General features: G+C 41.5%; 1 protein-coding gene across 1 annotated transcript in view; it reads right to left on the minus strand.

The window, feature by feature from the left end:
- ESYT3 (extended synaptotagmin 3) overlaps positions 1 to 25466 on the minus strand; it is a 193069-nt gene that overhangs the window by 34497 nt on the left and 133106 nt on the right. The window contains exons 18-19 of the mRNA XM_029605310.1: positions 21859 to 22238; positions 6289 to 6387 (exon numbers count right to left, since the gene is read on the minus strand). Coding sequence (XP_029461170.1) covers positions 6289 to 6387; positions 21859 to 22238 — 479 coding nt within the window. The remainder of the gene's footprint in view (positions 1 to 6288; positions 6388 to 21858; positions 22239 to 25466) is intronic.

Raw genomic sequence — 25466 nt, forward strand, 5'->3', positions numbered from 1 at the left:
CTGATCTGTTTTTTTGTGTCATTGAAATGGTCTCCCACTCCTCTCGGGGCGGAAATTATATCGAACAGCTTGGGCGGAGAGAACAAAGGTGGATTTTTCATCTTGATACAGTAGTCCCTAAAGGCTTAAAACGCGAACTAGAATGGTACCTATTTACTTAATCTGTTAGGGTCATCATTGACATCTGTTGATCGAGCTGCTAATTGCGTTTCAGGGACCGGGGCCTCTGATTGGCCCCCCCGGAACCATGTGACCTGTCCACCTGAATTCGCGCCAACTCTGTTAGGTTCAAATACCTGTCTGCGCCAAGGGTGTACGCACTCCCTGTCAAGTATAAAGTAATTCTGCACTCAGGTAGGCTGGACCTGTATACCTTTGATATGTGATGAGTTATGTCGGCATGTAGTCCTTTGCTTTGTCCTAATCTTTCTATGTCTTTTACAGCTTACTTTGTGAAATATGTGTTCCCTCCCGATGCAGCCCTAGGCAAAACACGGGACCGTGTCGGAGGACGCGTTCTAAGATGTTTGTACTATAAGTCAGTGGAGTTGCCGGATTAAATCAATAAAAGGATTTGCTTTTCAGAACCTCTTTGAATCTTTTATTTATTTTTATTTAAGTTTTTTATATACCGGCATTCATGACAACAGTCACATCATGCTGGTTCACAGTGAAACAGGGGTGCATAATAAACTTCAAACTGGACCTATGGTGTGGGAAAAAAGCAGTTGAATCTTCATGATTGGGACTGAATATATTTGATCTGCAGATTTCAATTACCCCAATATTGACTGGGTAAATGCATCATCGGGACATGCTACAGAGATAAAGTTCCTGGATGGAATAAATGACAGTTTTATGGAGCAATTGGTTCAGGAACAGACGAGAGATGGAGCAATTTTAGATCTAATTCTCAATGGAGCACAGGATTTGGTGAGAGAGGTAAAGGTGGTGGGGCCGCTTGGCAATAGTGATCATAATATGATCAAATTTGAATTAATGACTGGAAGGGGGACAGTAAGCAAATCCACGCCTCTAGTGCTAAACTTTCAAAAGGGAAACTTTGATAAAATGAAAAAAAATAGTTAGAAAAAAGCTGAAAGGAGCAGCTAAAAAGGTAAAAAGTGTGCAAGAGGTGTGGACATTATTAAAAAATACCATCCTAGAAGCACAGTCCAGATATATTCCACACATTAAGAAAGGTGGAAGGAAGGCAAAACGATTATCGGCATGGTTAAAATGTGAGGTGAAAGAGGCTATTTTAGCCAAAAGATCTTCATTCAAAAATTGGAAGAAGGATCCGACAGAAGAACATAGCATAAAGCATAAGCATTGGCAAGTTAAATGCAAGACATTGATAAGACAGGCTAAGAGAGAATTTGAAAAGAAGTTGGCCATAGAGGCAAAAACTCAACAGTAAAAACTTTAAAATATATCCGAAGCAGAAAGTCTGCAAGGGAGTCAGTTGGATCATTAGATGATCAATGGGTTAAAGGGGCACTTAGAGAAGATAAGGCCATCGCGGAATGATTAAACAATTTCTTTGCTTCGGTGTTTACTTCTCCGTTCCGGAGAAGGTTTTCATGGGTAATTATTACAAACAGGCTAAAAGACAGGAAACAGTAGGATTAAATGGACAATTTTCTCAGTGCAGGGGAGTAGGCAGTGGAGTGCCTTAGGGATCTGTACTGGGATCCGTGCTTTTCAATATATTTATAAATGATCTGAAAAGGAATAAGACGAGTGAGGTAATCAAATTTGCAGATGATACAAAATTATTCAGAGTAGTTAAATCACAAGCGGATTGTGATAAATTGCAGGAAGACCTTGTGAGACTGGAAAATTGGGTATACAAATGGCAGATGAAATTTAATGTGGATAAGTGCAAGGTGATGCATATAGGGAAAAATAACCTATGCTATAAGTTACACAATGTTAATTCCTAATATGAAACCTATCATCCAAGAAAGATCTAGGCGTCATAGTGAACACCACATTGAAATTGTCGGTTCATTGTGCTGCGGCAGTCAAAAAAGCAATGTTGGGAATTATTAAAAAGGAAATGGAGAATAAAACAGAAAATGTCAAAATGCCTCTGTATCGCTCTATGGTGAGACCGCACCTTGAATAGTGTGTACAATTCTGGTTGCCGTATCTCAAAAAAGATATAGTTGAGTTGGAGAAGGTACAAAGAAGGGAGATCAAAATGATAAAGGGGATGGAACAGCTCCCCTATGAGGAAAGACTAAAGAGGTTAGGACTGTTCAGCTTGGAGAAGAGACGGCTGAGGGGGGCATGTGATAGAGGTGTTTAAAGTCATGAGAGGTCTAGAACTGGTAAATGTGAATCGGTTATTTACTATTTCGGATAATAGAAGGGCTAGAGGGCACTCCATGAAGTTAGCATGTGGCATTTAAAACTAACCGGAGAAAGTTCTTTTTCAGTCAACGCACAATTAAACTCTAGAATTTGTTGCCAGGGGATATGGTTAGTGCAGTTAGTGTAGCTGTGTTTAAAAAAGGATTGGATAAGTTCTTGGAGGAGATGTCCATTACCTTCTATTAATTAAGTTGACTTAAAAAATGGCCACTGCTATTACTAGCAACAGTAGCATGGGATAGACTTAGTGTTTGGGTACTTGCCAGGTTCTTATGGCCTGGATGCGCCACTGTTGGAAACAGGATGCTGGGCTTGATGGACCCTTGGTCTGACCCAGTATGGCATGTTCTTATGTTCTTAAGAATTTCTGGTGAAGCTGAAGGAGACAAAGAAAGAAATCAGGAAAGCAAAAGATCAAGCGGAAGAAAAGATTGCCAAAGAGGTAAAGCAAGGTGACGGAACATTTTTCAGATAAATCAGAGAAAGAAGGAAGGCCCAAAGTAATATAGTAAAACTGAAAGGTGACTAGGAGCAACTTGTGGAGAAAGAAAGAAATGGTGGAAATATTAAACAGTTTGCTGTTCACTAAAGAAGACCCTGGAGAAGGACTGTTGCTGGTTCAGGATGAGCTAAGTAAAATGAAAGTGAACAAGTCCATTGGGCTGGATCCCAGGATACTGAGGGAGCTCAGAGATGTGCTGGCGGGTCCACTGAAATACCTATTCAATAGATCCCTGGAAACAGGAGTGGTGCCGCAAGACTGGAGAAGTGTGGTTGTGGTCCCTCTTCTCAAGAGTGGTAGCAGAGAGGAGGCTGGAAACTACAGGCTGGTTTAGCCTCACCTAGGTGGTGGGAAAATTAATGGCAATTCTGCTGAAGGAGAGGATAGTGAACTAGATACAATCAGGTGTCTTGCTGGATTCCAAGGCAGCATGGATTCATCGGGGGGGGAAGGTCCTGTCAGACCAATCTTGTTGATTATTTTGATTGTGTGATTAGAGAATTGCATCAAGGAAGAGCGCATGATGTTATCTACTTGGATTTCAGCAAAGCATTTGATACGGTCCCATAAGTGCCAAGGTAGGTTACAAACTGGTTGACTGATAGAGACAACATGTAATGGTAAACGAAACCTACTCTGAAGAGAGAAGCTTGTTAAGCGGAGTGCCACACGGATCACTTTTGGGACTGGTTCTGTTCAATATATTTATGAAATTGCAGAAAAGATAGAAGATAAAATTTGTCTATTTGCAGATGATATTAAGATCTGCAACAGAGTGGAGAGAATGAAGTGTGATTTAAGAAAGCTTGAAGAGTAGTTGAAGATTTGGCAGCTGGAATTCATTGCCAAGAAGTGTAGAATCATGCATCTGGAGTATGGTAATCCAAAAGAGCTGTATATATGGAGGGAAAAACTGATGTGCACGGACCAAGAGAGAGACCTTGGGGTAATATCTGGCAATCTGAAGGCAGAGAAGCAATGTGACAAGGTGATAGCTAAAGCCAGAAGAATGCTAGGCTACATAGAGAAAGGAGTAACTGCAGGAAAAAGGAGGCCTTGGTGAGGCCTCACTGGGAGTACTACATTCTAGAGACCATATCTCAAAAAGGATAGAGACAGGAAGGAGACGATCCAGAGAAGGGTGACCAAAATGGTGTGGGGGTCTATATCAGAAAATATATGAGGAGAGGCTGGAAGATCTAAATATATATACCCTGGAAGAGAGGAGGTACAGGGGAGATATGATACAGACCTTCAGATATCTGAAAGGTTTAATGATGCACAAACTTTGAATCTTCCATCAGAAAGGAAACAGTAGCCTAGGGTTCATGAAATGAAACTTCAGGAGGGGGTGGGGACAACTCAGAACTGTCAGGAAATATTTCTCCACAGAGAGGGTGGTGGATGCTTGCAATACCCTTTCAGAGGAGGTGGAGAAGAAGAAAACAGTCAAAAAAAAAAAGTCAAAGGGGCATGGGATAAACACTGTAGATCCCTAAAGGCTAGAGGAAGGAAATGAAGAATAGGGTGCATGGGGGTTACCTGCACGGAGCAGCAGTTAGTACCCTAACAGAAGGCAGGGGGATTACTACCCTCAATCTTGATGCTTTTGATGCAACTGTAACCGCTCCCCGCTTTTACGGCGGGGGGGGGGGGGGGGGGGGGGGGGGGGGGGGGGGGGAGAGACTGGATACAGACAACAACCGACATGGGCCCCGGCTTTCACAATCTGGGGAACCGACAGGCAGATATAAACGAAAAAGCAAAGGACAGCCTCTGCGGCCAAGTCTCAAAGTAAAGAACATCAAATAGTATTGTCTGAATTATCAAGAAGGCTCCTCGCCCAGTAAATATTTTGCTAGCAGCAATTTATGAGTTTGACAGTTTTTAATTACTACCCTTATCATAAGACTTGAGGGAAAGTGCACAGAGCAGCAGTTGCTACTCGACAGAAGCATGGGGGTATATTGCACAAAGCGGCAGATACTACTATAAGAAGCTTGCTGGGCAGACTGGATGGGCCATTTGGTCTTTTTCGGCCATCATTACTATGCTGCTATGTCAGCGTAAAACTTACAGAAAAAGCATTATTAAGAGGCTTGTACAGCAAGCCCACTAAAGCTCTATGAGCCAAATTAAGGTCTCACCGAGGAACCAAGGACCTAAAAGGATGTCAAAGACAAAACACCCCTCTGAGGAAAACAACGTCTGGATGAAAAATGACAAAACCCCTTGAATTGTACCTCTATTAACAAGAAAAAGCAGCTACTTGAAAGTTCAGAGAAATTTGGGATAAAACCTGAGTGCAGCTCTTTGTGAAAGAAGGCCAAAATGTTGGAAGTATCCGATCACTATAGTGATACAGACAAAACCCTGCAGCATGCTTTAAACAGACGCTAGGGGTGGGGGACTGGATGTAGGTTGGGAGGATGCACCCTCACCATCCCACATGCCCAGCAACTCCCCAACACACACACAGCAGTCACTCACACCCACACAACTGAACGCCAAGGCAAAGTAAAACATGTTGGGGGAAGAATGCACACACTTAGCTCCAATTCATCCCTGTACCCCCCCAATTCATCCCTAATACCACTCACACCAGCCCCATAACACACACACAGCAGGCAGGGAAGTCTGTGGAGATTGTGAAAGGGAGTCTATCCCCCAACACACAAACCCTCACTCTCACTTTCCCATAACACACACACACACACATTCTCCCCTCTCCCCATCCCACCCATGTATACACACATACAAGGAAGGAGGGAGGAAATGGGGAGTGAGGTGGAGGAGAGGGAGAACTTGTGCACACACAGTGGCACCCTCACACTTGCACAGGGAAGTGTGAGGAGAGGGGAGGGAGGGAGGATGGAAAAATCAGGATGGGTTCCCCCACCATCCCCAACACCCACACACTTCACTCACCTCCTGAAGCAACTTATGCATCCACCACTCACATGCAAAACACATACAGACCATTCTCACACAGGTGGGGAGGAGAAGGGTAGGGAGAAAACTTGGAGTGCAAGGGGGGGAATTGCCCACATCTTCCACACCACTCTCACCCCCACACAAACTCAACAGCACTTACTACCTACACTATTACATACATACACTTCACCTACTCACCCACCACCATATACCACCCCCCATCCACAACGCCCACCTTTATACATCCTTCTCCCCGAATGCTGTCACCACCCCCACGTAGTAGACCGTGATATCTCTCTCCCAGCCCTTCCTTTCAATAAAGTCACTTGCCCTACCCAGCTTGCATTTTCCATCTAGGCGTGAGCATGAAATCTAAAGCAGAAAGCCTGTGTGGCAGGGTCGGTGAGTGACGTGAGCAGGGGGTGCAGCCCCTAGTAATAAATATAATTTTAAATTAATTGCAAATACATTACCTGCATCCATTTACAAGAACAATGAGACTCTGCCGCAGAGAGGCATAACGGACTGTGAGCTGGATTTCTCCCAGAGACACTCCATCAAGATCTGTATTACTGCAAAACATTAATCACAGGTTCAGGATTCAAAGTTCATGAAGTAACTTCAAGTGCCATGAAACTTCCTCCTCTAGCTCAAGCAAACTCTAATACTACAGTATCAGGTCAGACAGCATGTTCAGAGCTGAGCGACAAAAACTAAACTGGTATCCAAAGCAGAGAGGAAAGCATGAGTTACTGAGATGGGCATGAGGTGGCAGAGGAGGAGGAGCTGTTTTTAACACCTGCTATAGTTCTAAAAGTGGCGAGTGATTTTGCTTGGGGAAAGTAGGGAAGGAGTCCATTAAAACAATGCCATAAAAATAAAAACAGCAGAAATATACTGACTGTCTGCGTCATGTACATGTAACAGAAAAAAAAAATCTATATCCTCTCTCTCGCTCATCCTGCAAGAGTGCAGGAGCTTGGTCCATTATGTGGGAGATTCCTGCAAGTTGAACAGACCAGAAAATTATGGGGGTATGGTTATTTAGCTACTGATATGGTCAGCAACATGCAGTGCATTACCATGGAGCCATTTTGTTTAAATACTGCAGTCCTTACTTAAAAGGCAGTGCTATGAGCATATGTGGATGTGTGATAATGGTGATGTTTAGTTTATTATACTGATTTTAGATTAAAATACATTTCAAAATAGTTTACAAAGATAGATAAATGAAGAGTAAAATAATTTCTAAAAAGACACAGAAAAATGTTATCACCACCATAGACATTCAGATGTCGAATTCCGCCATTTAAATTTAGATTTTTTTTTTAGCTTACTAATGAGATCACACTGAGTGTGTGTGTCCCCTAATAACTGTTGGGTGTTCTACAAACACCAAATTTTCAAGACATGTTATGGGGGTCATGAGGAATGACTGCTGGGGTGGGTGCTTTAGATCCACAGATATGCATCCATGTCAGGAAGTAGACTAAGTTCTACATGGAACTTATCTTGTTAAAAAATGGAAGGGAACGTACCCAATTATGTACCAAATAGCACCACTTACCTCCTTTTCACTACCCAACCCTCTTCAGATTGTTACCTAGCTTCCCCAGCAGGAGAACCAGAGGAGCAACATATTTTGAAGCCAACAGAATCTATATTGTAAATGATTAGACCAAGGTGAATGGAAAACACACAGGTCTTTGTACAATCCCAGACTAGGGAGCAAAAAAGACATGCACTTCCACCTAGAGTTCAATACTAAGCCAGCCCAAATGAAAACCAAAACCATTCTCTGTGGACAAGCAGGACAAATCCAGCCAAATAAGTGGGTTACATCACCAATAGCACTGAAACAGAAGTCACGCTCTCTCTAAAGCTCAGAAAAATCTAACTTCTTTCTGAGCCTGCATGGGATTTCTCACACAGCTGCTATCGAGCAAGCCTCAATCTTTTTTCTTCTGCTGAAGCGAAGGGATACATGCTGCTTTCAATTGCCACTTTTGCGTTTTTCTTCTGCAAGTTACAGTATTTTCTTTGGTTTCTTCACTTTTAAATTTGCTTTGTTAAAGCCTCTCAAAAAGAAAATGTTTCAGGAGAAGGAAATGACATCATCGAGCATAAAGCGCGAGCTCTCCCTTTGGGTGGCCTAATTGAGCTAAAATCTTAGTCATCTGTAAATCTGTGCTCCTCCAATTCCTTCAGCTTTTTTGCTGACGACGACTAAGCGAAAAAAATCGGTGGATTTTAAGCAATTTTCATATCAGAAATCTGAACCGATTCATGAGTCCACCTTCACAAAAATGGCAACATTTGAGGGCGCAGATGCTGACAGTGCAGCACAAGACACTCCCGATCCCTCAGCTATGGATTTACCTACCTGAACTGGAATTCGCTCCTGGTTCAGATCCCTACATCAAGACCTAAAAAATTATAAACAAGAGATGATTGCGTTGTTGGGAGGAATGAAGGAAGATATGGCAGAATTGGGTAGAAGGGTGGATGAGGTGTATACCCGGATGGAAGCGCAAGAAGATGACCTCTCCTGTATGTGGCAAGAGCAAAACTCTTTGCACTCAAATTGTGCTGCTCTAGGGGAGAAGCTAGAAGATCTTGAAAAGCACTCCAGATGCTGAAATTTACATTTCCCTGGGGTGCCAGAGTCCCCGGAATATAAGGGCTGCCGGACATTGTGATTCAAATCTGTAAATATCTTTTGGCTTCTACCTCGGAGGATCCTTCTCCCACCTTTGACGGCAAGCTGGAATGGGCACATCGTCCTTGGGTCTGAAGATGGACAACAAACCACATGACATAAAAGCCTATTTTCACAGTTTCCTGGTAAAAGATAAAATTAACACCTTGTCTCAAGCAAACTAGTTGGTCTTGGAATAACATTTTGCTGATCTGTCACCGACAACATTGCAAAAGTGACAAGAGCTTCACCCTGTCACTGCTTCTTTCAAAAAGGAGAACATTCAATATCAATGGCTGTTCCCCTTTGGGATCTGGTTTTCCATGAAGGGAGTATCTTACTGAGTTAAAACTGTTGCGGAAGCAAATGCAGCCTTCCAGGAACTAGGCCTTCCGGTCATACAAATAACATCCGGGACCTAGCCATTGGTCCCTCGTAAAGAAGATCATCATTGGTGGTAATGAGTAGGCAAGGGTGGGAGGAGATTCCACCATAAATCTGAGGGATTGTCGATGCCAAAAGATACAATGTGAAAACAGTGAGCAAACTTCAGGGTTTCAATTTTGGCACATGCCAGTTCAAACCAGCATAAGTTGGGGAATGAGGATATATTTACACCGATTAGAAACTAAGAGTTACATTTACATTTTACAGAGGTGGGTTTTTTGTTTTATTTATTTTTAACAGTTGTATATGCTGCAGATAGTAGTTTCAATGAATGGTTTAGTCACAGGGGGACTAGTGAAGAACTAGTTGATATTTCCTCCTATATACAGTATAGGTCTGTGAGTTTTTTCGAAGCAGACCGGTTTGGGTATGGGAATGGGGGAAAAAGAGGGAGGGTTAGGCTTGCAAGGAATATCACCATTATTAATACTGGTAAACTTATTAGGGGGATGGAAGATAAGATTTTTTTCTTGACGTCTTAGTCACAAATGTTTGCTTCCCTAAATAGCAAAATCTCCTGTAGGCAGCACTTATTGTGCTATCGGTGCTTAGAGAATGTTCTTATAATTTTCCATGACAACCTTTAAAACGTGCTCATTAAATGTAAAGGACTTTAATTCAGGGTGGAAGCAATATCTCTTTTTTTTTACAACAAGCGCAGTCTTCATGCTGCAGGAGACCCATTTGAAGGCACGGTATATTCACCTAATGCATTCAAGTGAATTTCCTTCACAGTTCTGGGCAGCAAGTTCCAAGTTTGCTAAATATACGGGAATGGGAATACTTATTCCTAAAGATCTTATGAGTTCAAAGGATGTCAGAAATCCAGGAGGTCGTTTTTTAATCCTGAATATTAAAATAGAAAAAGAGCTTTACACTTTAGTCTCTGTTTGTACCCCCAGTATACAAAGTGATTTCTTTCAGTTGTTACATGACAAGATCCAGAAAAATACTGCTGGGTCATTAATTGGGGGGGGGCGGATTTCAATGTCACAATGAATCATGTTTTAGATAACTCCTCAGGCTTTTCTACTAATGCCCGGGGGGGGAGGGGGGTGAAGGGGTTTAAAACGATTTCTCTCACAAGCTAATCTGGTGTATGTTTGACATTCCCACTACCCTCGTTCCCACAATTATACATTTTATTCCTGTGCCCATCTTATTCAAGGATAGATCTAGTATTAATAGATAAGGGTATAAACAATAGAGTGCATTCTACCAATATCGAACCCATAACGTGGTCTGATCATGCACTAGTTTGGTTCAGAATTCAATTTAATAATTATGATAAAGGGGAGTTATTTTGGAAATTAAATGACAGTCTACTAGCAGATGAAGACTTTCACGAGCATATTCAGAATCATATTCAGTCCTACTTGCTACTAATGATACCCCGGATGTTTCTCTGGTTACGGTATGAGCGTGTCTAAAAAGTAGTATTGCATGGTCACCTTATAGCCAAAGCGTCTCATGAGAAAAAATGCAGAGAGAAGGTAAGGCAAGAATTGATCCATAACATCTCAGCATTGGAAAGCTCTCATAAGACCACACTTTCACCCCAAGTTTATCAAGAAATACACAATTGTAAAGCAAGGTTGGCTGAGCTTGATACTGTGTCGATAGCCCATGCACTAGAACCAATAAAACAAACATTTTGAGGGCAATAAAGCAGGTAAAACACTGGCTAACAAGCTAAGGGGGCAATGCAGTCAGAATAATGTGATTAAAATAAAAGATGAGAATGGGAATATTTTGACAACGAATCAAGACAGAATGACTCCTGCGTTTATTCTGCTCTTTATAGAAGAAAAAAGGCATTTCATATCCTCCGTATCTTCCCCAGCTTATATCTCTCTGAAGAAATTAACACGAAACTGTACTTAAGCATATGCAACACTATGTTTTATCCTGTTACCAGATTCTATCAAGTTCAATGTTATTTACTTACTTATGTACTTATTAACCTGCCTTTTAGTTATTAACTGGTTAACCATATTATATACCTTTTCTCAAATTAACTATTTTATGTTTATTTATGTTTATTTATGTTTTATTATGTTTTCTCAAATTAACTATGTTCAATGTAAACCGCTAAATGTTCAATGTAAACCGCTAAATGTAGCGATAGTTACGGTTCCTTAGCGATAGTTTTGGTTCCTTGTAAACCGGGGTGATATGTATACTATACAGGAACCCCGGTATATAAATTCTTTAAATAAATAAATAAATAAATAAATAAATAGTGCTAATCTAACTATAAAACCAGAGGATATTGACACTTATTTGTCCAAGGTTTCTCTGCCTGGATTGACAGAACAGCGAGAATGGCTGGAACGTGAGACTTCCCACTTTGAAGTTATACAAGCAATCAAGAAACTTAAGGTGGGGTAAATCTCCAGGCATTGATGGGTATACAGCCCGATTCTATCATGTATTTGCTGATCAGTTAGCCTTACCATTAACAAAAATATTCAACCCCCTTAGAGGAGACCAGGCTCAGTTTTTCTAACATGGCGGGCATTACTGTTTTAGCCAAACCAGGGAGAGACCCAGTACTCTGTGGGTCTTACAGACCAATTTCTTTATTAAGTTTGGATTTGAAAATATTCACCAACATCCTTGCAGATAGACTTAATACCATCTTGCCTACCATTGTTCACCCTGATCAATCAGGATTTGTTATAGGTCGAACAGCATCTGATAATGTCCAAAAAATAACAGATTATCGTCTGGTGGGAGTGTAGGCAGAAGGATCCTTTTCTTTTATTAATTATAGACGCGGAAAAAGTATTTGACCTACTTCATTGGCATTTTCTCTTTAGCACCTTAGAGAAAATAAAGTTTGGTCCCTTTTTCCTGCAATGGATCTCTAAACCTATGACCATCCCAAAGCATCTATTAAAATTAATGGAGGTTATTCAGATTTGTTTGAGGTAGCCAGAGGCATGAGAGAGTTGTCTCTTATCTCCATTGCTTTTTGCAATTTTTTTGGAACCTTTCACTACAAGGATAGGGTCACAGTAGGATCCTTTTCTTCTAAAATGTCCCTATTTACAGACGATCTTTTATTTACAGTATCACATCCAGTGGTTTCCTTGAGGGCAATGGTTGCAGAGATAGCTAAATTTAGTGCAGTATCTGGGTTTAACCATTAATTGGGAGAAATTGGATATCCTAAATTTCACACTTATCAACCAAGTTGATATTAAAAACCCAATTTTCATTCAAATGGTTAGAACACCAAATTAAATATTTATGAATATATATATCCGAAATTCACAAGACATTTTCCAACTGAATTATCCACAGTTGTTGTCCCGAATATATAAGGATCTTGAAGAAAGGGATAGGTATCACATTTCCTGGTTAGGTAGAATTGCTATAATTAAAATGAACATCTTACCTAGAATTAGTTATCTGCTTCTAACCATAACATTTGCGGTACCCAAATCAATGCTGCAACATTGGCAAAGGAGGCTGCTTCATTTCATTGGAAAGGGAAGCCACCTAGGGCTGCCAAAAGATATTTGTTTCTTTCTAAGAAACAGGATGGATTGGGAGTACCCAATTTAATTTGGTGTCACGCGGACTCCCATCTTAGGGTAATTATAGATTGGCACACATTTGAGCCAACTAAACCTTTAGTTTCTTTAGAGCAAGCGATCATTGGGAAGATGGGGTATTTCATATTCTGATAAACTCTGATGGCTGCATATGGGTTGAGAAATATTAGGTTCATGCATACTGTACCAAGAATGTTTCAATGTGTTGTTCTTTGTTCACGGACTATGTTCATATTATTGTAGTTCAATTTGCCTTTAATAAAAATTGTCAAATTAAAAATAAAAATAGAATGTTTCAGGAGTTCTTCCTCTGTTTCTCTCAGGATACACCATACAGAAAATTAAAGATAACTCAGAATCTCTACGCCCAATAATTAAAGAAAAATTCTTCTCACACATTTTAGATGCAGAGGAATGTGTCAAACATTTTGTTAACTCCATTTATGATGCTTTCTATACATCTTCTTAATCCTCTGTAATAGCAATAGGCTCTGGATGATTTGCTTGGCTTAAAATATGGTTACATGAAGACATGCATGCCAAATTGCCACCATATACTGGAGGCAAAGTAAAAAAATTGGCAACATTAAAGATCATTACACCATATTCCAGACATCCAGCTGCTGGAAAGAGTACTTCACAAAGAAGATATCAGCCTTACAAAAGGAATTGCTATTCTCACTGAAGGTATCAACTCTGTCCATACTACATACAATGCCCTTAAATACTGCAGCACACGCAACCACAACAGCAGTTCAGATCTTGGGCCAGAGCTAAAACTCAGCAATCCACACAGAAATCGGGTCCTCAGTTTTGAGTATCAAATTCCCACACCTTCCCAATTCTCTTAAATCACTTCCAATGTGTGTGTGTGTGTGTGAGCGGTGGGGGGGGGGGGGGGGGGGGGAGGGGGGAGGAGGAGGAGGCGGCTAGTGTATTTTCAAAATCAGTGGTCACGTCACCAAATACACTTGGGTTTTGAAAATTGTTTGAGAAGGTTACCATTTGAATTTCCACCAGCCAATCCTCCATGTCATTCTCTATTACCTCCATATCAATTATAAACACCAAAAACTTCTAGCCTCCCTAGTGTCAGCAATGCCCATAGAAAAGGGAAAAAAATTCAACTTCAAATACTTTCTGATCCCCCCCCCCAAATCAGGCAGCTTCTGGCTTATTTTTGGTTTACAGACACCAAACAAATTCCTAAAGAGAAAAATTCAAGATGAACTTACTAGGCTCAATTCTGTCACATTTGGGGAAAGGAAATTAGCTAAGAACCTAGATTTAAAGGATACCTACATGCATATAGCCATTCACAAGAACCAAAGGAAATTCTGAGGGAGTACTGGAAGGAGAAGAAGATTTGGATGGCAGCTGAAGAGGATTGGTAAGTACTGCTTGCTGGGTAATATTTGGACTTAAAAGTTTGAGGAAAGTAGAAAACTGTGGAGTAAACTGTGTGCGTGTGTCGATTAAAAGCTAGGAAAGGTAAGACTAGGGAACTAGGTAATTTCTTTTAATGACTTTCCTTCCCTATCACATACCCCTAAGCTCATTCTTTGTATTGTAAACTCTTACCCCATATAAGAGGACAAAAGTCATTTCCACATAAAAAAAAATCAATCAGGGATTTATCTAGAACAAGGAAGTGACCTAGCCCTTATCAATCAGGTCATTGCCAAATTATCATTAAATACATCGCTCCGATGTACCATCCCCACTCCCATAGCAAGCTAAACTAATTAGGAACTAATTATTTATTTCCGTTATGTTACAATATGTTCTTTGTAAATGTTATCCAATATTATTTTATTCACCTGTTCCATGAAAACCGATATGATGTGCAAACGGTTATCAGTATATAAAAGCCTTAAATAAATAAAATAACTCAGCAATATTAAGATGCTGGCAACAGTCCAGTAGCCAAATTGGGCCTTCCAGTCTTTTGTTTATTTTTATTTATATACCTCATAAATCAATTATATTATACTAAGCAGTTAAACAAATGTATATACTAGTTGGTGACAGGCTGTATGTTTGCGCCTTGTGCAAAGAACTCCTGGCTCTCAGAGAATGAGTACGATCTCTGGAGGAGCTGAAGCAGACAGGTATATAGAAGAGACCTTCAGGGACATAGTAGCCAAGTCCTAACTCCAATCCACCAGCCTCTGTGCTGCTTTGGAAAAGCAAGGTCACCTAGTTGGAGATCATCACCCTCGTGTAGCAGGAAGTGATCCTGAAGTAAGAACCTATTCTCCAGGTGATGCATTATCTTCTTATACTGAAGATAGAAACATAGAAACATAGAAACATAGAAATGACGGCAGAAGAAGACCAAATGGCCCATCCAGTCTGCCCAGCAAGCTTCACATTTTTTTCTCATACTTATCTGTTTCTCTTAGCTCTTTGGTTCTATTTCTCTTCCACCCCCACCATTAATGTAGAGAGCAGTGATGGAGCTGCAACCAAGTGAAATATCAAGCTTGATTAGTTAGGGGTAGTAGGGGTAGTAACCGCCGCAATAAGCAAGCTACACCCATGTTTATTTGTTTTACCCAGACTGTGTTATTCAGCCCTTATTGGTTGTTTTTCTTCTCCCCTGCCGTTGAAGCAGGGAGCTATGCTGGATATGCGTGTAGTATCAGTTTTTCTTCTCCCCTGCCGTTGAAGCAGAGAGCTATGCTGGATATGCGTGAAGTATCAGTTTTTCTTCTCCCCTGCGGTTGAAGCAGGATATGCATTGAAAGTGAAGTATCAGGCTTATTTGGTTTGGGGTAGTAACCGCCGTAACAAGCCAGCTACTCCCCGCTTTGTGAGTGCGAATCCTTTTTTCTTCTCCCCTGCCGTTGAAGCAGAGAGCTATGCTGGATATGCGTGAAGTATCAGTTTTTCTTCTCCCCTGCCGTTGAAGCAGACAGCTATGCTGGATATGCGTGAAGTATCAGTTTTTCTTCTCCCCTGCCGTTGAAGCAGAGAGCTATGCTGGATATGCATTGAAAGTGAAGTATCAGGCTTATTTGGTTTGGGGTAGTAACCGCCGTAACAAGCCAGCTACTCCCCACTTTGTGAGTGCGAATCCTTTTTTCCACATTTCCTCTTGCTGTTGTAGCTTAGAGTGATGTTGGAGTCACAGTAACCATGTGTATGTTTATTGAATAAGGGTATTATCTCCAGGCAGTAGCCGTCATTCTGGCGAGCCACCCACTCTTTGACGGCCTCTTGATTTTATGGATCCACAGTGTTTATCCCACGCCCCTTTGAAGTCCTTCACAGTTCTGGTCTTCACCACTTCCTTTGGAAGGGCATTCCAGGCATCCACCACCCTCTCCGTGAAGAAATACTTCCTGACATTGGTTCTGAATCTTCCTCCCTGGAGCTTCAAATCGTGACCCCTGGTTCTGCTGATTTTTTTCCTATGGAAAAGGTTTGTCGTTGTCATTGGATCATTAAAACCTTTCAAGTATCTGAAAGTCTGTATCATATCACCTCTGCTCCTCCTTTCCTCCAGGGTGTACATATTTAGATTCTTCAATCTCTCCTCATAAGTCATTTGATGAAGACCTTCCACCTTTTTGGTCACCCTTCTCTGGACCGCCTCCATCTTGTCTCTGTCTCTTCGGAGATACGGTCTCCAGAACTGAACACAATACTCCAGGTGAGGTCTCACCAAGGACCTGTACAAGGGGATAATCACTTCCCTTTTCTTACTCGATATTCCTCTCTCTATGCAGCCCAGCATTCTTCTGGCTTTAGCTATCGCCTTGTCACATTGTTTCGCCGACTTCAGATCATTAGACACCATCACCCCAAGGTCTCTCTCCTGCTCCGTGCACATCAGCCTTTCTCCCCCCATCGAATACAGTTCATTCGGATTTCCACTCCCCATATGCATGACTTTGCACTTCTTGGCATTGAATGTCAGCTGCCATGTCTTCGACCACTCTTCCATCTTCCTTAAATCCCGTCTCATTCTCTCCACTCCTTCCGGCGTGTCCACTCTGTTGCAGATCTTAGTGTCATCCGCAAAAAGACATACCTTACCTTCTATCCCTTCCGCAATGTCGCTCACAAAGATATTGAAAAGGACCGGTCCCAACACCGATCCCTGCGGTACACCGCTTAAAACCGCTCTCTCTTCAGAGAGAGTTCCATTTACCATCACACATTGTCTTCTGTCCGTCAACCAGTTTGCAATCCAGGCCACCACCTCGGCACTCACTCCTAAGCTTCTCATTTATTCACCAGTCTCCTGTGCGGGACAGTGTCAAAAGCTTTGCTGAAATCCAAGTAGATGACATCGAGTGCTCTTCCTCGATCCAATTCCTTGGTTACCCAGTCAAAAAAGTCAATCAGATTTGTCTGACAGGATCTTCCAATGGTGAATCCATGCTGCCTCTGGTCCAGCAATTCTCCCGACTGTAGATAGTTCACTATTCTCTCTTTCAACAGTGACTCCATTACTTTTCCCACCACTGAAGTGAGGCTAACCGGTCTGTAGTTACCAGCCTCTTCTCTGTTCCCACTCTTGTGAAGCGGGACCACCACCGCTCTCCTCCAATCATTCGGCACCACTCCCGTTTCTAGGGATCTATTGAATAGGTCACACAGCGGACCTGCCAGCACATCTCTGAGCTCCCTCAGTATTCTGGGATGAACTTCATCAGGCCCCATGGCTTTGTCCACCCTCAGTTTCACCAGCTCTTCCCATACATTTTCTACTGTAAATGGAGTTACATCTACTCCATTCCCCTCCAGTTTCTTGTTAACTAGTGTCGGTCCTTCTCCAGGGTCCTCTTTAGTGAACACAGAACTGAAGTATTCATTTAATATTTCTGCCATTTCTTCGTCTCTCTCCACGCATTGATCCTTTCCACCTTTCAATTTCACTATACCATTTTGAACTTTTCTCTTTTCACTGATATATCTGAAAAATGTTTTGTTAAGATAAGTCTCCAAAGGCTAGTGCCCAGGCCAGTAGGTTTAGATCGGCTGTCATAGTTGGTGATTCAATTATTAGGAATTTAAATAGCTGGGTGGCTGGTGGATGTAAGGATTGCTTGATAACTTGCCTGCCTGATGCAAAGGTGGCAGACCTCATGCAACACCTAGGTAAGATTTTAGACAGTTCAGGGAAGGAGCCAGTTGTTGTGGTACATGTGGGCACCAATGACATAGGAAGGTGTGGGAAGGAGGTTCTGGAAATCCAGAAGCTCCTGAGTAGCATTCTCTGAAATCCACCCCAGAGGCCAGCAGAGCTCTGGAGTCTCAATGCGTGGATGAGACATTGTGTAGGGGGAAGAGGGCTTTAGTTTTATTAGGAACTTGACAACATTTTGAGGAAGAGAGTCTGTTCTGAAAGGATGGGTTCCACCTTCACCAATCTGCTAACACTAATCTTCAGAAAGGAGACCGAGCAGTTTTTAAACTTTCCGTGCTTTTCTTTCTGGGTTCCGTGTCTCTAAAGTTCTGATCCCATATTCTTCTCGCACTCTGCATTCTCAGGAAGCTTTCTCCACCTCCCCCATTCCCCTCTTGTCATTTAGACTGCTGAAGTGGATTATTTGAAATTTCAAAAAGCAGTAAAATCTTGGCTATTCACACAAGCCTTTTAATGTTAACATCTTGCAGATGCTCTAGCATCCAATGCTTTTCTCCTTCCATGGAACGCGTAACCTTCTCTATGCATTCCTCCCACTTCCACTTATTCTGAAAATTATCTTCAGGCTAAGAAGGAAACATGATTCTCAGTGCACTCTCTTGGCCCTGCTAGATATGGTCCCCATGGCTGCAGAGATCAGTGGTTTTCTCGCCAATATATCCCAGAATATTTGTTTATGTAAAATGGATCACTCCTTTATCCAAACCTTCATTCTCTGGCTCCAATAGAATGGATGCCGAGAGCCGATTAATTCAGTTTATGACTTTTCCAGAGAAAATAAAATAAGTGATTTTAGTAGCAAGAAAACCTTCCACTGAATGTTCAAGAAACTTTAAATGGAAAAGATGTTCCTTATGGTGTAAGCTAGATCCTTTTAACTGTTCAATATCTTTTATCCTTCAGTATCTAGTTCTGAACTGGAAAGGCTAAGTAAAGTCTTATTCTTTCAGCATTCATTTAAGTGCTATAGCAGCTTATCACAGTCACACTGATGGTCAACTTGTCTCTCTACATCCTATTATAGGAAGATTCATTAAAGGCCTTTATAACCTTTCCCCTCCAATTAAAATGCCTCCTACCCAATGGGTTCTCAATATAATTTTTGTTCCATATGAGCCGCTAGTGCACCTCAAGTGCCTATTCTAGAAGGTAATTTTAATAGCAGTAACTTCTGCACATAAAGTGAACTTTAGGTCTTAGTAACTCAAGAGCCTTTTAAAATAGGGTAGTTCTAAGGACTCACCTAAATTTCATCTTGATAATCCATCATATTGCCATTTTTCCCGAGCCTTGCTCATCTAAAGCTAGACTGCAGAAGAGCTTTGTTACTTTTCTTAGAAAGGACTAAACCTTTCAGAAAATCTACTAAACGTTTTGTCTCTTAGGATCAAAATAAGGCTTACCACTTAAGAAAAAAATCTTATCTGCATGACTGTCCAATTGCCAGATTGAACATAGAAAGAAATGCAAACAGCTTCAGGCAAAGGTCAAAGCCCACCAAGTCAGAGCAACATAAACATCAGTAGCCCATCTTTGATTATCTTTGATACAAGATAATTGCAAAGTAGCCACATGATCTTCTATTCATATTTTTACAAGGCACTACTATTTAGATGTGTCTCCCAGGGCTTCTGCCAAGGTGGTCAGGTCGGCAGTCATAGTTGGTGATTCGATTATTAGGAATGTAGACAGCTGGGTGGCTGGTGGGCATGAGGATCGCCTGGTAACATGCCTACCTGTGCGAAGGTGGCGGACCACACGCGTCACCTAGATAGGATTTTAGACAATGCTGGGGAGGAGCCGGCTGTCATGGTACATGTGGGCACCAATGACATATGAAAATGTGGGAGGGAGGTTCTGGAAACCAAATTTAGGCTCTTAGGTAGAAATCTTAAATCCAGAACCTCCAGGGTAGCATTCTCTGAAATGCTCCCTGTTCCACGCGCAGGTCCCCAGAGGCAGGCAGAGAGCTCCAGAGTCTCAATGCGTGGATGAGACGATGGTGCAAAGAAGAGGGATTCAGTTTTTGTAGGAACTGGGGAACCTTTTGAGGAAGGGGGGGGGGGGGGGGAGTCTTTTCCAAAGGGATGGGCTCCACCTTAACCTGGGTAGAACCAGGCTACTGGCGCTAACCTTTAAAAAGGAGATAGAGCAGTTTTTAAACTAGAACAAAGGGGGAAGCAGACAGTCGCTCAGCAGCGCATGGTTCGGAGGGAGGTATCTTCAAAGGATAGTAATGAAGCAGAGTTGGGGGATCCCAACAGAAAGGTTCCACTAATAATAAAAGTAGTCCAAGTGCCTGTAATTAAAAACTCACCCGAGTTAAAAAAATTCCAATTTATCCCTGACAACTGAAAAGCAAAATGCTAATGCAAACAAAACACACACTTTGAAATGTTTGTATGTAATGCCAAAAGTCTAAGAAGTAAGATGATGACATAGACCTAATTGGCATCTCAGAGACATGGTGGAAAGAGGATAACCAATGGGATAATACTATACCGGGATACAAATTATATCGCAATGACAGAGAGGAGCATCTGGGAGGTGGGGTGGTGCTTTATGTCCGGGATGGCATAGAGTCCAACAGGATTAAGATCCTGCATGAGACTAAATGCACAATCGAATCTTTATGGATAGAAATCCCTTGTGTGTTGGGGAAGAGTATAATGACAGGAGTATACTACTACTGTCCACCTGGCCAAAATGGTGAGATGGACAGTGAAATGCTAAGAAAAATTAGGGAAGCTAATTCCTGGATGGAATAAAAGACAGTTTAATGGAGCAATTAGTTCAGGAAAAGATGAGAAAGGGAGCAATTTTAGATCTAATTCTCAATGGAGCACAGGATTTGGTGAGAGAGGTAAAGGTGGTGGGGCCACTTGGCAATTGTGATCATAATATGGTCTAATTTGAATTAATGACTGGAAGAGGGACAGTAGGTAAATCCACAGCTCTAGCGCTAAACTTTCAAAACGGAAACTTTGATAAAATGAGAAAAATAGTTAGAAAAAAACTGAAAGGTGCAGCTACATAGGTAAAGTGTGCAACAGGCGTGGACATCGTTAAATACCATCCTAGAAGCACAGACCAGATGTATTCCATGCATTAAGAAAGGTGGAAGGAAGGCAAAATGAATACCGGCATGGTTAAAAGTTGAGGTGAAAGAGGCTATTATAGCCAAAAGATCTTCATTCAAAAATTGGAAGAAGGAACTTTCAGAAGAAAATAGGATAAAGGGGGATATGATAGAAGTCTATAAAATCATGAAAGGACTTGAACAAATTAATGTAAATCGTTTATTTACTCTCTCAGATAATGGAAAGACCTGGGGGCACTCCATGAAGTTAGCAAGTAGCTCATTTTAAATAAATCGAAGAAAATTATTTTTCACTCAGCACATAGTTAAGCTCTGGAATTCACTGTCAGAGGATGTAGTTTCAGCATTTAGTGTTACTGGGTTTAAAAAAGGTTTAGATAAGTTCCTAGAGGTTAAATCCATAAACTGCTATTATGGTAATTAATAAGCAACAGTAGCTTATGATTTATCTAATTTTTGGGTACTTGTGACTTGGATTGGCCACTGTTGAAACAGGATACTGGGCTTGATGGATCCTTGGTCTGACCCAGTATGGCATTTCTTAATTTCTAAGCTTCTCTCAGACAGAAATATATTTATTATTTTTAACACTGCTTGTCCAAAACTATTTAACTAAAGCTTCAATTCTCCCTCCATCCTCTACTGAGTTTGCAAAAATGAGGTATTTGAAGAATTTCACTGCAACCCTTAGCTTGTGTAGCTGGATTCGTCCTGCTTGTTTATGAAAAAACAAAGTTGCTTACTTGTAAATGGTAAGCCCCATGGATAGTAGACTAAACCAGCCACACAATCTTAGCCTCCTTCCCTGGAGTTGAGGTTTTGCTAGGGAAGTGACAGAAAGTTCGCCTGGTGGTGGCTGTACGGAACTCCTGTACATGCTCAGAAAGACTTGATTTTCTGAGCTCTAGAAAGCACAACTTCCGTAACAATGCAATTAGCAAAGTCACCCACCTGAGTGACCAGTTTTTCCAACTATCTTACAGGTAAGCAACTTTTCTCTCTCTCTCTCCTATGTACTGAGCAGCACATGCACATTCAGTGATTATTTAACTTAAATAAATAAAAGCAGCATACTTGTGCATCGTTAGATCAGTAGTGTCCATGCATGAGGAGGAAACAGAATTCAGTGAAGCAAGACTGGAGGCAAATTTCTTCAGGTGCCGAAGATTTGGTGTCATGGATGCAAGTGGTGTCCTTGTACCTTGTGTTGCTTGTGGTGCTGGTTCTAAGTTCTTTTCGGCTACCTCTTTCTCAGGTTCTGTAACACTCTCCTTTTTTACTGGCTTATTTTCAGGGATGCTAGTAAGTGACGTCTTGGGAGGTTCTTTGTTTCTTTGTGAAGTGGAGGGATATTTGCTTTGAGATCCCACCCTCCTGATGGACACAGGGCCTTGCTTTAAGGAATTAACACCAGTATAGATACTGTCCGGATCAGGGTCTTCAATGCATAAGATCTAGAACCAACAGATATAGAGAAATCAACTCTACATACATAACATCACTGCTATGTGCCCAAACCCAGGTCCCAATGTACTAAGACGGAAGTGTGAAAAAAAAACCCCAAAAGTGCTCTGTATTTCAGGACACATTTTCTTAATGCACTTACTAAGAAGTTAATTCCAGATCCAGTAAGCTAATAGTATGCAAATGCATCAGGAATTTAAAAAGCAGGTAAACTTAAATATCACATTTAATGCATATAAACCATGCTAGAAGCATAACTACAGTTTGGGCACATAAAGGTTGTGAGCACAAACCAAGAGTTAGGTGCACAGCTTTAGTATTCCTAACATAGGAACATAAGTAATGCTTCTTAAAGTTGTGTGCATAAAATATACGTTGAGCATAAAATTTGTGCTCCTAGGCTGTATGCAGAAAATACACAGAAAACATGTTTGCATGCAGAAATCCTGACTACAGGACTACACAAATTCCAGCTTCAGTCCCATAGATCGACACTAGCCCCAGAACCTTGCAACCTTTATTCCACTTTTGATCAGGAATTAAAATTTCCAGCATTAAGAAAATATGAGATAAGTCTACGCACCTCTGCAATAGTGAGTAATAGCTAATGCCTTAACATGGAATTTGCACGTAGGAGCACTAAACTGTGCATACAATTTTTGTGCATAAAACTTCTTGTTATATTAGAAGTAACATTCTATGCACAAACATGTGCAGAGCAGCACATGCTGACATGTGCACTTAACTTATGTCACGGCCCCAGTGAGTTACATTTGTCAAAAAAAAAAAAAACCCAAAAAAACCCCCACTACGATCCTCCCAGCTTATTCCAAAATGCTCTAATTTCTGTCCCCTACCATTTCCTTTGTGAATACAGCAAGGTTGCTTACCCAGAAAGGGGGCGCTCTATAGACAGCAGGATAAAAATCAGCTATAACCAGTGGATGATGTCATCCAACAGCACCAACATGGACAACTCTCAGAGCTCAGAAATGTTTCTAAGCATGCATGTGGCCACTGCCTTGTGAGACCTTCAGTTTCTTCCTAAGTTTAAGTTGAGTAGTCCATTCTCCAGGGAATTGGGAAGGTCTATATTGAAAATATTTATGTTTTATATTATACCTTTGTTACCCTTGAAAAAATTCGTTATACTGTACTTCCTACTAATTTTGTTGTTTGATCCTCTCCTCTTACTCTAGTTAACACCATCCCAAGTGGTACACGAACTAACACATACCACTAGTTGAACACTCTGCCTATGAAAAATCGTTAATCATGTTGACCAAATGATAAAATTGTAAAGCCTTTGTGATGGCAATACCGAACGACGGTACATAAAACGCTATAAATAAATAAATAAAATAATGCATATATTATCTTGTCTACAGACAACACATTACAGGTAATCAACTGGATTGGGGGGCTGAACAGATAGAGGTAAGGATAACACATTTGATGCAGCCATACCAAGGCTAAGAGAATAACTCATATCTTGTCCTGCAGAATCTTCTGGACAGACCTGGTGATAAGCAGAATTGGAAGGTATGCATAGAGCAGACAGATGCTTCAGTTTAGCACTGCTCTGTAGCTTCTCAGTCTCATAGAACAGAACGGAGTGACCTTCCAGTTTTCCTACAATGTGAACAAAATCACAGGGTTTCCCTAAGAGAGGAACAGGTTGCTCTTGACCCTCTAGATTTAGAGACCACTTGTGATGCTGCAGGACTCTGAGCCAGTCCAACAGTGTATTTGAACACCTGTGAAATAAATCACCTGAGGTAAAAGCTGATATGATAGGTCCATGACAAGAGACAAGCACTTTTGACATGGACGTATCATAACAGAGGGTACACAAGTCCATGTCTCCTTATTTATATAAAAACATGGCCACCTGATTGTCCCCTGGATCAACATTTCCTTGACCGCAGGTGGGACACAGCTCTTAATTCATACCAGAGGGCCCACAGATCTAGAAGGCTGATCTGCAGATGACTTTCCACTTCGGACCAAACTCTGGGTCCACAAAGCACCATTGTGTGCCCCCAACCTCTTGTGGAAGCACTAACAGACAGCACTATTTTGTGTGTTGTGACACTAAAGTCCTAAGGCAAGCATTTCCAGGTTTATCCACCATTCAGACACACCCCTTCCTTGGAGTCCCAAATCTCTGAGAATAATTGGAAAGACTGATCTTGGAGGGCCTACCTAAGGCCCTGCATGTGAAGACGAGTTATAGGAACTACATGGACTGTCGCCCCCATGTGGCCCAGCAAGACAAGCACTGACCTTTTGAAAGGGAGGGAACCTATAACACCAATTAAAGTCCCAGCCCTCTCAACTAGTAGGAAGGCTTTCTTCTGAAACAAATCAATCCAGGCGCCTATAAACTGAAACAGGATCAAGTTGAACCTTGGAAAATTGACAAATTTCAGGGACTAAAGAAAAATATATAGAGGAACTCCAGGATTCCTGTTGTGGAGTGGCTCATCACTAATCAGTCATCCTGGTTTGGGAACACAGACTCCCTCCTTCCGTAGCTGCACCTTTATGAACAAAAGGCACTTTGTGAACACACTCAGAGCCTCCAAGGTGCCAAATGGGAGCATCTTGTATTGATAAGCACACACCCTCTAATCACAAACCTGAGGAATCTCAGATGTGAACAGAGAAAATCAACATATGCGTCTTTCAGGACCAGTATGCACAGACAATCCTTCGACTGAATGAACTGCATAACAGTCTGGGACATTTTAATTTTGAACCATGTTGTAATCCACCTTGAACAGATGTGCTGATAAGGCAGGCTACAAAATTCTGTAAATAAATTAAACTTCTCTTGGATCTGTAACTTACTTCAAGTTGTACAGATCCAGAACAGGCCTTTGTCCATCCGACTTCTTGGGAATTAAGAAGCACCAGAAGCAGAACCCTATGTCACACTCCCTATGGCCTTCTAATGAAGAAAGGATATTCCAGCTATAACTAAGCCAAAATGGGTGGGTTCAGAACTGGGAACAGAGGTCCACCAGTTCGGGGGGATGGCACAAGAAGCGTAAGCGTTAGCCATACTTCACAGTTCTCAGAACTCATTTGTCCTTCGTAATGCAGCCCCATTCCAACAAGGGCTGGACCCTTTCCCCCATCATTGGAGGTGGACATCAAAACTTCACCCAAGACTTGGGCTGTGATTCTTGCAAACATCAAGTTAAGCAAGTTAA

This window comes from Rhinatrema bivittatum, chromosome 6 (assembly GCF_901001135.1).
Source record: "Rhinatrema bivittatum chromosome 6, aRhiBiv1.1, whole genome shotgun sequence".
Lineage (NCBI taxonomy): Eukaryota > Metazoa > Chordata > Amphibia > Gymnophiona > Rhinatrematidae > Rhinatrema > Rhinatrema bivittatum.